The sequence below is a fragment of the Henckelia pumila genome, chromosome 3 (assembly GCF_033568475.1).
Source record: "Henckelia pumila isolate YLH828 chromosome 3, ASM3356847v2, whole genome shotgun sequence".
Lineage (NCBI taxonomy): Eukaryota > Viridiplantae > Streptophyta > Magnoliopsida > Lamiales > Gesneriaceae > Henckelia > Henckelia pumila.
This window is the reverse complement of record NC_133122.1, coordinates 41,701,782-41,714,318: the sequence shown is the minus strand read 5'-3', so window position 1 is coordinate 41,714,318 and position 12,537 is coordinate 41,701,782. Positions and strand designations below refer to the sequence as shown.

The following is a 12,537-nucleotide window of genomic DNA, read 5'->3' as shown; positions in this document are numbered from 1 at the left end:
GGTTTGTTTGGAAATGATAAATCTAGGATGTCCTCGGGCTTCTACAAGTCCTGACTTTATATTGTTTAACACAATATATGAATATTTATTATATTTAAATACAACAATTCATATATTGTAACTCTATTTAAATGGGTGGGACATGCACTCTAATATATGTGGATAGTTAATGTTTTATTGAATAAATATAATTATCTAAAAAATGAGGATGATAAATGTAATTTTTAAGTGATCACACCAAAACATTTACTTTAAGGACCACACCGCGACTAATTACATGAATAAGAAATGACTCGTTAGGTAGTGTTCCAGCAATTTTGGCACACGCGAGCGTGTACACAAAATATAAAATTAATGATTTTATTTTCTAATAAATAATATGATTATATAAAGTTAAATGATTTATAATTATGACACAGTGAAATAAATTCAACATTTTTTCACTAAAAAAAAGAAAATAAAGTTTAAAAAAATAAAAAGGTAAATCAAAACGGAATAAAAAAAAACAAAAGTAACAACAAACTAAGTGTACATTTGAAATATTAAAAAAAGTCTCACAAAAAGTAGTTATTATTAGTCTCTCTGCCTTTCTTAATAGTATATATATATATAAAGTTTTTTTATGGTGTCCAACACTATATGCCCACTTCATGCCCACCATGTACAATAGATGAGTTGACCGGTACAATAGATGAGTTGACTTGTACATGGTGGACATGAAGTGGGCATATAGTGTTGGGCACCATAAAAGAACTATATATATATATAGCTTACTCTTAAAAAAACAAAAAAAATTTGTATCACCCAAGAATTTATTTTATTGTTCGTTCTATCGGGTTGTATAAGAAAATTTTAAATAAATAAATAAATCGATTTTTAATAAAAATTAGTCAGGTGATGAGACACTGTTTTTAGAATAGTGCTCAAATTATGTCAAATGGTTAATATCTCAACACATGAATATAATTAATATTATAATGTTACTGTGATATATTATAAACCATTAGATCCACAGTTAGAATTATACCTGAAGATTGAACTCTATCAATTTCTTGTGCATGATTATGTTTCATCAGTGTCGCAGTGGGTCAGTCTATGTTGCACAAGTTATGGCTCCATTTGAAGTGTATTTGTAAAATATTTTTATAAAAGTGTTTTTAATTTTTTTTTATAAAGTGGTTTAAAAGTTGTTTTAAGAATAAACATGTGTTAGACAACTATTTTATAAAAAAAATTTATAGGTAAAAATGTGTTTGAATAACTATTTAAAAAAATAATTTTAAAGAAAAAATATAATTAAGAATGTGTTGAGACAACTATTTTATAAAAAAAATCATTTTTCTTTTTTTTAATGGAGAGATTTATTATTTATTTTTTCATTTTATTATATGTTGGTGATCGGTTTTATTTTTATTTTTAAATTTTTTCATTTAGTGCTTTATTAAATTAAATATATAAAATATAATAAATACAAATTCATATTTATAATGTAGCATTAAAAAAATAGATAACAAGTGCATTAAATATATAAAACTTAAAACATACAAAATCTCATTTAAATTGTTGAAAGCAAAAAAACATAATTTATAATACTAAAATTTTTGAATACACACCAATCTTTCCTCCAAATTCGTAATCATATTCTAGAATATCGTTCGAGAAACATGAATTCCATAATTTTGATTCTCATTTAAGTGGAGGAAACGCTAATGATAGTTTAGCAAACAGTACACTTTAAGAGCTTTATGCTATTATAATTTTAAAAAATAAACTAACATTGCATACAAAGAGCAAGAAAATCGAGCAAAGGAAAGCCCTAAATCAAGAAGATGAAATGTCAATTCCACTAAACACTCGCATGATACATCATATTTCCACATCCCATAATAACAATTTAGTAATACCAGCATATTCTTGCCATCAAATCATCAATCATCAATTCAAAAATCCCAATCATTTCATCCACGAAGCAGTAGGCTCGTCAATACCTATTTTCTTGAAGTTGAATCTGCTAAGCTAATGGATAGATTTGTAGCTAATTTAGTGGGAACAAACCAAATATCGTTCCTACTCTGACCATGCACTATTAGTATCGTTAGTTCAGGATTAAGGCAGAAGTACCCAGAAAATATGTATCAAACAACATATCGGGGACTATACCTCAGATTGTTTCAAATTCACAAAACATGAGCGTTACATCCCATAATCACATATAAAATGTTTTTTTTTTTCACGTTACAACAGAACGAATATCACTACAAAAAAACAGGGGTTTGAGAATCGTTTTTTTTGAAGCGGTTGTGTAAACGAACCGATTGCCTAGAGCTTTCGGCGCGGTCACCATACTTCCGCTCCTATAGAATATTCAATTGCAGCGATTACAAGTCACCGCTTCCATAGAGTACTTTAGATGCGGTTAATAATTAACGCTTGTAAAAGACTCCTGTAGAAGCGGTAGCAACCGCATCTAAAAGTACCACGTTTTCTTTTAAGAAAATATATATATTTTTTTGAATCATCTTTTACGAAAATATTGATCCATAATTAGATAAATCGTGTGAGGTTCATAAATATCTTTAGAATTTTGGTTCTTTTTGTAACTTTGATTTTTTTATCATCAAAGTTTTTATATAAATAATTTCTGAATATGTTATAAACAAGTATAAATATGTGTATCTAATATGTTTGTTGAAATGACAAAAAGAAGCAGTGTTCGAAATCTATATTTCTTGGCATATATATGTTGTAATGTTTAGTGTTTCAGAATTGTACAACAGTGAAATTGATCGTGAATGAGTTATATTATACTTCAAATGTTGAACGTGTATGATACTTGAATAAATTGATAGACTCATGCTTAGTCATGTAAAAATCTTTCAAAGTGATTGTATACTGGAGTGAGTTTGAGTGCTTAAATAAAGGTGTGCATGCTTTATATTAAGATTGCATAATGTATTCTAAATGGTTGCCAATTAATATAATTATGTATAAACTATAGTGTTTGGATATTCTAATGATAATAATGTACACTAAACTACAAGGATATGATAGAATGTTTACATATATGTAAGAAATAGAACAATTGACACGGGACATATAGTGTTTGAAATTATGAAAGGAAATCCATGACATATGCATTTCATTTCAAAAATAAAAATTTTATTTATTATATTAATGTCTTCATGAATTCTTATTCAAATAATTTTTTTAATTTGTAAAGTAATTTAACAGGTTCAAACAATGAAGGAATGGATGGATTATCCCCGTGGCAGTCTTGAATATCAGGTAGGAATCCGAAATTTTTTACGTTATGCATTTGCTGACTTGACAAATGAAGTCACGAAACCATGTCCTTGTCGTAAATGCATCAACTCATTGAATCATGACCGTGAGACAGTATATGAACATTTGATGGTGAACGGTATTTTACAAGATTATCGTATTTGGAATTTCCATGGAGAAAAGTTGATTGTACAATCTCATGATAACATAAGCAATGAGCTTCATGACACAACGGAAGTGTATGAGACAACAAATCATGAATCAATGGTAGAAGAAACGGTATGTGAAGTATTTGGGACGTCTGAAGGATCACCTGTGATGGATGAAAATTGTATTGGTGCATCGACAGAGTCTAATGTGGAAGATTTTTATAGATTGGTAGAAGAAGGGAAACAATCGTTGTATGCTGGATGCACTGAGTTTTCTAAATTGACTTTCCTTGTTGAGTTATTTCAGTTGAAAGTAAGTGAAAAATGGAGTGACAAGTCCTTCACAACATTATTGGATTTTCTTCGAAGGGGGTACTTCCACCTGAAGCAGAAGTACCAGGTTCTTTCTATGAAGCAAAGAAACTAATTTCTAATTTGGGACTTCATTACGAGAAAATACATGCTTGTCCGAACGATTGTATGATTTATTGGGGCGAGGATGCGAATGAGCAAGCTTGTAGAGTATGTAATCTTTCAAGATGGAAAAATTTGCAGAAACAACCAAAAAAGTCACGCAAAGGTGGGAAAAAAATTCTTCAGCTAAAAACTTCAGCCAAGGTTTTTTGGTATTTTTCATTGAAACCTAGATTACAACGATTATTCATGTCATCTAAGACGTCTGAGAATATGCAATGGCATTCTAAAAAACGGGTTTCAGATGGAGTTTTAAGGCATCCGGCTGATTTGCCAGCATGGAAGACATTTGATGAGCGGTACCCTGAATTTGGAGCAGGTCCTAGGAACATACGTTTAGGACTCGCCACCGATGGGTTTAATCCATTCAAAAATCAAAGCACGTCACACAGTACATGGCCTGTTGTTCTAATGCCTTACAATTTGCCACCATGGGAATCTATGAAGCCTCATTCAATTATTTTATCCACCTTAATTCCAGGACCCAAAGCACCTGGAAACGATATTGATGTATATTTGCGTCCTTTGTTGGCTGAATTGAAGGACTTATGGGAAAATGGGATTGCCACTTATGATGCTTGCAACAAAGAAATGTTTCAAATGCGGGCTGCATTGCTTTGGACGATTAGTGACTTTTCAGGTTTGGGATGTTTGTCTGGGTGGAACACATATGCCAAGAATGCTTGTCCCCAACATGTGCGGATAAGACAGATGCAGTGTACTTGAAAAATGGAAAGAAATGGTCCTTTAGAGGGCATCGCCACTTCTTACCCACAAATGCCGAAATTCGAACTATGACAAGTTATGGCATGCCTGAGCATCGTGAATTAGATTTGACACCATTGTCTGGTTCTGATGTTCTACAGATGACCCAAAATCGGAATGTGGTATTTGGCAAGAGTAACATATCGAAACCATCAGTGCGAGCAAAAACTAGCTCCATTGAACAAATGTGGAGGAAACAAAGCATTTTTTTCACTCTACCTTATTGGAAGTTTAATTTGATAAGACATAATTTAGATCCTATGCATATTGAGAAAAATGTTTGTGATAATATCCTTGGAACACTTTTAGATGATTCTAGCAAGAGCAAAGATAATGCTGCCGTACGCAGAGATTTGAAAATCTTGGGCATTATGAGACAATTATGGCCACGGCCACAACCAAATGGCACAGAATATTTGCCACCTGCATGTTATTCTATGAACAAAGATGAAAAAAAATTGTTTTGTTCAGTGCTGAAAGATATCCGTGTTCCTGATGGTCTGTCATCTGATATTTCAAAATGTGTGGATGTCGGACGTTGTAAGATTATGGGTCTGAAAAGTCATGATTGTCATGTCATAATGGAACAGTTTCTACCAATAGCTCTTCGTCGTGTGTTATCAAAAAAGGTAACTGCACCTCTGATTGTTTTGTGCGAGTATTTCAGAGCCGTGTGCGCAAAGTCTTTACGAGAAGATGAATTAAAAAAGGCTGAAGATGGGGTTGTGTTGGTCTTATGTCAGTTAGAAAGAATTTTTCCACCATCATTTTTTACTGTAATGGTGCATTTGGTGGTGCATTTGGCGTATGAAGCAAGAGTAGCCGGGCCTGTACATTATCGATGGATGTATCCTATAGAAAGGTATCTTGGAAAACTAAAAAACTTTGTCAAAAACAAAGCACGACCCGAGGCCAACATTGCAGAGGCATACTTGGCAGATGAATGTGTAGAGTTTTGTTCTCATTATTTAGAGTGTACAAACTCATTTGGCAATAAAAGTGCAAGACACCAGGAGACACCCGATAATGAGTATCTTTTACTACCATTGTTTCCACAAGTTGGACGGGCTACAAAAAGGCGTCAAGTGGTTACTTTAGACAACAAAACTCTAAGCCAAGCTCACAGATATATCCTTTCTAATTGTACATCTCTACAACCATATCGTGAGTAAGTATAAGTTTGTAAATTTAAATTTTATTTTATTCTTTTGTCAATATTACAAGTTTCTGACCATCTATTTTGTGATTGAATAGAGAATTTAGAGACGAATTGAAGAGGAAGCATAGATATGGTCATCGTCCAACTAACTTTCAATTGGATGATATGGTTAGAATGCAATTTTCAGAATGGTTTGCTAAACGAGTAAGTAACATATCGAATGATTTATTGGTCAGTGGACTTATTATTATTTAAAAAATATTAAATATTAATATCAAAACTGTAATTTGTGTTATTATAGGTTGATCGGAGAAATGAACAAATTGATGACTTAACTCTAAGAGCACTTGCACGTGGTCCGAATCCTGTAGCATTTAGTTATCATGGGTTCAATGTGAATGGTTTTGCATTTCGCACAGTAGAATCCGAAAAGAACAAAAAAGGGCAGAATAGTGGGGTCATGGTGCCGTCAATGCATGATAATGATGATGTTGAGTCAACCTATTATGGTCGGTTAACCGATGTTATCTCACTTGATTACAGTGGTCATGGACGAATAGTTCTTTTCCGATGCGACTGGGTTAATAATGCTGTTGGAATGAAAATTGATCCTTTAAGATTTACAATGCTGAATTTTTCGCGTTTGATACATACAGGAGAACGAGAAGAGCATGAACCTTTTATTTTGGCCTCGCAAGCTCAAATGGTTTATTATGTTCGTGATCCAAAAGAAGAAGATTGGCATTGTGTTATTCGCCACACACCAAGAGACACATATAATATGGGCAATAAAGATGACGCTGATATAATGCAGTTCGTTCCAAACAATTTTAATAATGTAGAATTTTTGTTAGATGACGTAAACACTGTAGACATTGAATTAATAAGAAATGACGTAGAAGGCTCAATCGTTGATGGCACGCACATTGTGAACAACGAAACCGATGATGAAAACTTGGGTTGATTTCTTGTGTTTTCTTTCATGGTTATTGAATCTCTCTTGATATGTTAAAACTAATTTGATTGATTTGGATTACCTGGAATTATTCTGCAGTTAAATATATAAGTTCTGTTCTCTTGCTGGCATTAAACCTCCGGAACTATTCTGTAGATAAATATAATAGTTGTTTTATCTGGACTATCTGGAATTATTCTGTTGATGGCTAAAGGTTTGAGTAGCAGCTGGTATGAGCTCACTTGATGAGTCTCAAACTTATAAACTCATATGGTACTTTACGAAGGAAGAAAAGACCTCTAGCATCTTTTTCAATTCGTTGTTAGTGGTGTTTTGTGTTGTTTATTGAAAAACCAATGTTGTTAATCCAATTTTTCTGTTCTGTGTTGGTATTAGAGTGGTCAATTGTGCAGGTTTTTTTTTCTTGCGCAGGTAATTTCATTACCACTACCATATAGACCATTATTCTTGTATTTTATATGCCAATTAATTGATTTCTAGATATTATGGCTGCTTGTGCTCTGTTCTTTGTAATGTAAGTAATTGTGTCAAAGTTTTATTACTCTGTCTCTTCTCTTGAGTGCAATAATATGAGCATATTTAGGTTGAAGCTGAATGTATAAATATACAGAGACTCAAAATCTCAATTTTTTTGTTAGCAATGTGGAAAAAGTTTTAATTATTATAATAAAATATTATTATTATAGCCACCAAAAATGGCTAATTTTCGTTGTTAATTCAAATATTGTGAATTTTTTACTATATATTTTGCCGATTATAATAAATTTATGAGATGATTTTAGTTATTATTATTTATGAATGATTTTTTAAGCAGTTCGTTTTTTTTATTCCATCAAAAGTATATTTATGGTTTAAGTTTGCTTGTTACCAAAATAAAATAGTTACATGTATCAACTTCTCTGAAAAGTTTTTAACAAATTTTATAACCAAATAATTATAAATATATCCATATATAAAATTTTTATTAGTGAACTATGTTTAAATTTAGTTTCGATCAAAGCCACGTGATTGAGCCGAACAAATTATTGATGAATACTTTAATGTTATTTGGGATTTTTCAAAATTTTCTATTAATATTATTGATTGTTGAATTTATGTTTGTCTTGTGAGTTGTGAATGATCTGACCAATTATTTGCTTGCATGTTAATTGATTCCGAGTCGAAATATTATGAATTAATTTTGATCACTTCAACGATCAACACAAGGTTAAATCGACCAGAAATAATATTCGATTTTATTGTATGGCTTTAGGTAAAAATTGAAAAAAATTTCATAATTCCTTAATGTATTTGAATTTGATTAAAATTAATAAAAAATAATTAATCCGTTAATATTTGAATATTTATAACTCTTCTAGAAATTAACTGTTAAATAATTTAAGAAAATTTGCAGAGATTTAAGATTAAATTTGGATCCTAAATTTACTACTTGTTTCATGATTTGTTCAGGACCCGCGTGTGTCCTTGATCGAATTTCGCATTATTGAATTACACTCCAAAATTCTTGTTGCGTTTTTATTTTAATCCCTTTCATTCATAATTTAATTAGTAATTGAATCAAAATCAATTTTATTACTTAGTCTAGATTAAGTTAGAATAATTATATTTTTGTAATTACATGAATTCAGTCTTTATGGGTTTGACACTTGAACTCATCATCCACTTTCCATTGCTTAACCCAATATACTTGCTAATTGAAACTGAATTAAGCGGTCAGCAAGTCATTATGCAACGGGAATAATTCTAAGTTTTCAGATGTTATTCAAAATTATTATTGTTGGCATCCAAATCCTATAAATAAGAAGTTTGATCGGTTGAGAAAAATGATTTGACCTGCAATGATGATCCGGGCCGTCCGATCTGGCTTCAGGGCACAGCATCGACCGAACCAGGTCAAATCAAATAAATTATGTGATCATGAGATTTGATCCAATCGAATTTAACTAAATGAAATCTTCACAAAATTTAAAAGATTGAGCTATGAAGAAAATATAATTATTTTCAATATCAACTTTTTATATCTACCTCATAAATTTCATATTCTTTTTCCAAATTTCAAAAAATATGATATAGTATGTACATAGTTTTATATCTATATATATTTATATTAAGGAAGTTATGTAAAATCAAATAAATTATTTTTATTCTTAAATTTTTTTATAAGGTATTAAAATCCTTATTTTAAATATTAATTTTAATTTATCAAAATTTGGCCCAAAACCTGTTGGTGAATTTTGCTATTCTATTATCGTTGTCTCTTTTTTTCTAAAAAAAGATTATGATTTAATTTATAGTGATGGTCATGAAATTAGTTAATTAAATCATTGACAATATTTACTCAATAGCTAAAACTTTACATATATCATAAATATATCTAATAATAATCTAATATCTTTTTATAAAATTAAGAAATGCTCTGCTTTAATTAAAACATGAGAAAATGAAAAGACTCTGATTTCTCTCCTAATTAATAGCTACCTCATTTTTCAGAATCGCGCGTTAATAATTTATATTCCCGCCTGTGAAGTTAATGATTTTCATCACGATCGATTCATTCCTTCTCATTCAACCACCACTCTACCGCAAGTTGCAATCTGTTCTCAGGTTCTGAAGGTGAATTCGCTTTTCATTATGTTTTCAGCGAATTTGGAATTTAGATATTTATGAGAATCTGCCGTAAAATATCTTTTATGTTGTTAAGGATTTTGAGCAGTGATTCTTCCAATATTGTGTTCATTCTTTGTTTGGTTGCTAATTTAATATCATGATTTCTCCTGCTTCTACTTCTGTTATGTAAAAGCTATTTTTTTATAGCCTGACCTCGTTTATAACTAGTTATTTGGTAGAAATGGAAATTCATTTCAGAAATTGAGCCAACTTACTTATGAGTTTTGGAGTTTATTAAGTGTTCCAGGATTTAAATCTGTTTCTTTTAGTGTTATAGAGCTCATTCATGTCATACTTAATTTCCTTGGAATTGATACACATCTGGTAGACTTCCATTTCTCAGTAATATCCGTGGATGATACTTAATTTCCTTGGATCTGATTGCGAGGAGGTTAATTTTCATACGTGTTGTTATCCATCCAAGTTCATGACCAATGTTGATTGAAACAAACAACCTGTAAAGCATCACGATTTTTTATATATATAATGTATAATTAAATTTAAAAACTCCATCACATCAGATATTATCTATATACTCGTGGATACTGGGGTCTTTTTTCTTTTAATCTCTACATTCCTATATCAATTTGCAATTATCTGTCATGTATCTTTACCATCTTCCCGATTGATGTGATTTTATATTATTATTATTATTATTATTATTATTATTCTCAGGTGCATAAGAAAAATGGCAAACAAAAGACTTCAGAAGTTGATTAAGAATATCAGAAGGCGATCTAGGGGACAAGAGTCAAATAATAGGCGTGAAAATGACGTTGATTCACAAGAACAATCACCATCGGAAACCCAAAACAGTGCACTGGAATCACAACAAGATGACGAGGAATTCCATGAGGAAGGTCAGAAATATTTTTTAAAATATACATATATTTAAGTTTAAATCACCAAATAACAATCATATTTTGCACACATATATATATATCAGACGAAGATGAAGTGTTGCCTTCGCAGAGGCAGCAAAATAGACGTGGGAGGACTGTAATGAAGGATGTTCATGCATTGCATCATAATGATTTGCTACACGTAACATTTAATGAAAGAGGACAGCCTTATGAAGATTTACAGCCGGTACTGGCTAATTATGTGGGGACCATAGCTCGGAATGGAGTTTTGTTGCCCCTTGACTATTTAGACTGGAGAAAAGTCCCAAAGCATAAGTTGGAGGAGGCATGGAAACTTGTTATTGTAAGTTGAGAAGTACTTAATATCACATATAGGTTTCAAACATTAACTTTTTTAATTATTATGTTTATAGGCACGTTTCAAAATCTCAGCTCAACACTGAGATTTTGTGATGCAAATGATGGGGGTTGCATGGAGGCGATGGAGGAATGAAGTTAAAGCTACGTCTTATGACTCGAATATCCCAATAGAGGAGCTTGTGTCCATTCGCTCTATTCCTCATGGGTTGGCTGCTGAAGTTTGGGGAAAATTATGTGTGCACTGGAAGAATACCGAGGTAATCATGAATATTTATTATTTTATATATATATATAGTCATTGATATTCTAAGGAAAACGTAAACTTTTTTTTTTAGAAAAGTTCAAAAATAAATCGAGAAAATGGAAAAAAGAAAAGGGGAACTCATGCACAGGGACGAACGAGTATTCCTTCTTTGGAAGATAAATTTGTAAGCATCAGACCATGATTTTTCTTTGCAACAAGTTTCATATTACCTATTTATTTTTTGAACTTCGAAGTTATAAATAACTAGTGTTATGCTTTTGTGGTGTTGTAAATGTAGATTAACAATGCCATAGAATGTTTTTAAACTTTAAATTTATGTCGTTAATGGTTGATTCTAGTTTTTCTTTTCATTTATTTTGTAATTTGTGAATGTGTGAATTAAAAGTACATGTTTTGTTGTTTGCAAAATTTCAGCTGTCTTAATTTTTCGTATTTGGATTATTGTTCTTCTATTAGTTGAAAGAAAATGGTAGAAAGCCGACTCGCATCGAAATAATGCATTTGAGTCGAAGAAGTAAAAGAAAAGGAGGTGCTCCGGTTGATGTTGAAGCCATACGCTATGAGGTACTGATTTGTTTCAATTTTCTAAAATGACTTTTGAATACTTTTTTTAATTTAATTGATGTATTTTTTGTTAGAATTTGTTGGATGAGGCTGTGCAAACTCGCCTACAAGACATGCCTGAGGGAACACAAGCAATAGAAGTGCATGAGGATGCATTTCGGTTATATTTTCTTTAAAATTTCATATCATTTTTGTTGAGCCTATTACAAAATATATATGCATTAATTATAAATTTTATGTAGTGATGTATTCGGAATTGAGCATTCTGGTCGAGTTTGATGTCTAGGAGCTGGAGCACTGCCTAGCCAAGTTTTCCCTGAACAATGTAGACGTAGCTTATTCTATAATATGCAGACCTTTCACTCTACTACAGATATGACAGATAAATTCAAAGCAATGCAAGAACAAATGAAGAAAGATATGGAGATGCGTGAATCACAGTTGCGAGCAGAAATGGAGACGCAAAAAGCTCAACTTCAGACAGAAATGGAGCAAATGAGACAAATGCAAGATCAATTCCAAAGTTTTACACGTGTTATGCAGAGTATGACACCTGGGACTGCTGGAGGTTCATGTGGACCTGAATCATTACCAACACAGGTATTTACATGTTATATAAAACGGTTGAACAAGTTTGTTACTTAAACAAGTCTACGATACTTATTTGATTTCTTTTTACAGATGGCAATTGTCATGGCAAATATCATTCAGCAACAAATGCATGCCACATCAAATCCAAAAGAAAATGGTAGTAGAAATCCTTCAGAAGAAACATCCGATGATTAGATATTCAGCGGAAAAGTTGCTTTAGTTTTAGTCTTCATTTGCAATTACTATTCTGCTTTAGCTTTTAGAATTTTCTGTTTCTTGAATCTTAAAAGACACTCGTTTGTGGATTGTTGGATTTTGTTTTGGTTCCCGATGAATGACAATTATTTTTTCCCCTATTTTCGAGTTATTTCTATTACATTGACCATGTTTTTTCCATTGCTGAGTTGCATGTCTGTGCAATA

At 31.5% G+C, this 12,537-nt stretch overlaps 3 protein-coding genes across 8 annotated transcripts; all 3 read left to right on the top strand.

The window, feature by feature from the left end:
- Positions 1 to 3,208: 3,208 nt before the first annotated feature.
- On the top strand, positions 3,209 to 6,793 carry LOC140888554 (uncharacterized). Its single transcript, XM_073296246.1, has 3 exons — positions 3,209 to 5,838; positions 5,925 to 6,033; positions 6,131 to 6,793. The coding sequence occupies exons 1-3, from the start codon at positions 4,553 to 4,555 to the stop codon at positions 6,791 to 6,793; spliced, it is 2,058 nt and encodes a 685-aa protein (XP_073152347.1). The 5' UTR covers positions 3,209 to 4,552.
- Positions 3,241 to 4,480, top strand: LOC140888555 (uncharacterized). The gene is made up of 3 exons (XM_073296247.1): positions 3,241 to 3,831; positions 3,987 to 4,224; positions 4,449 to 4,480. Exons 1-3 carry the CDS (start codon positions 3,241 to 3,243, stop codon positions 4,478 to 4,480), a joined length of 861 nt encoding a protein of 286 aa, XP_073152348.1.
- Positions 6,794 to 9,260: 2,467 nt separating the features above from the next.
- On the top strand, positions 9,261 to 12,453 carry LOC140892924 (uncharacterized). 6 transcript variants are annotated; one of them, XM_073301975.1, is made up of 9 exons: positions 9,261 to 9,418; positions 10,148 to 10,332; positions 10,419 to 10,678; positions 10,749 to 10,952; positions 11,031 to 11,123; positions 11,417 to 11,524; positions 11,599 to 11,684; positions 11,907 to 12,124; positions 12,206 to 12,453. In XM_073301975.1, exons 2-4 carry the CDS (start codon positions 10,161 to 10,163, stop codon positions 10,776 to 10,778), a joined length of 462 nt encoding a protein of 153 aa, XP_073158076.1. In that variant the 5' UTR covers positions 9,261 to 9,418; positions 10,148 to 10,160; the 3' UTR covers positions 10,779 to 10,952; positions 11,031 to 11,123; positions 11,417 to 11,524; positions 11,599 to 11,684; positions 11,907 to 12,124; positions 12,206 to 12,453. The 6 variants fall into 5 exon arrangements, with proteins under 6 accessions (XP_073158076.1, XP_073158077.1, XP_073158074.1 ...); XM_073301973.1 differs by having other exon boundaries at positions 11,898 to 12,124; XM_073301972.1 differs by having other exon boundaries at positions 10,445 to 10,678; positions 11,599 to 12,124.
- The last annotated feature ends 84 nt before the right edge of the window (positions 12,454 to 12,537 follow it).

Excerpts from the sequence above, each read along its gene's own strand:
- LOC140888555 (XM_073296247.1), top strand. The coding sequence starts at position 3,241 with ATGAAGGAATGGATGGATTATCCCCGTGGCAGTCTTGAATATCAGGTA. Across the intron at positions 3,832-3,986 it reads ACCTGAAGCAGAAGTACCAG|AAACAACCAAAAAAGTCACG; the intron begins GTTCTTTCTATG and ends AAAAATTTGCAG. Across the intron at positions 4,225-4,448 it reads GTACCCTGAATTTGGAGCAG|GACTTATGGGAAAATGGGAT; the intron begins GTCCTAGGAACA and ends GCTGAATTGAAG.
- LOC140888554 (XM_073296246.1), top strand. The coding sequence starts at position 4,553 with ATGTTTGTCTGGGTGGAACACATATGCCAAGAATGCTTGTCCCCAACA. Across the intron at positions 5,839-5,924 it reads TCTCTACAACCATATCGTGA|AGAATTTAGAGACGAATTGA; the intron begins GTAAGTATAAGT and ends GTGATTGAATAG. Across the intron at positions 6,034-6,130 it reads CAGAATGGTTTGCTAAACGA|GTTGATCGGAGAAATGAACA; the intron begins GTAAGTAACATA and ends GTGTTATTATAG.
- LOC140892924 (XM_073301972.1), top strand. The coding sequence starts at position 10,788 with ATGCAAATGATGGGGGTTGCATGGAGGCGATGGAGGAATGAAGTTAAA. Across the intron at positions 10,953-11,030 it reads TGCACTGGAAGAATACCGAG|AAAAGTTCAAAAATAAATCG; the intron begins GTAATCATGAAT and ends TTTTTTTTTTAG. Across the intron at positions 11,525-11,598 it reads TTGAAGCCATACGCTATGAG|AATTTGTTGGATGAGGCTGT; the intron begins GTACTGATTTGT and ends ATTTTTTGTTAG.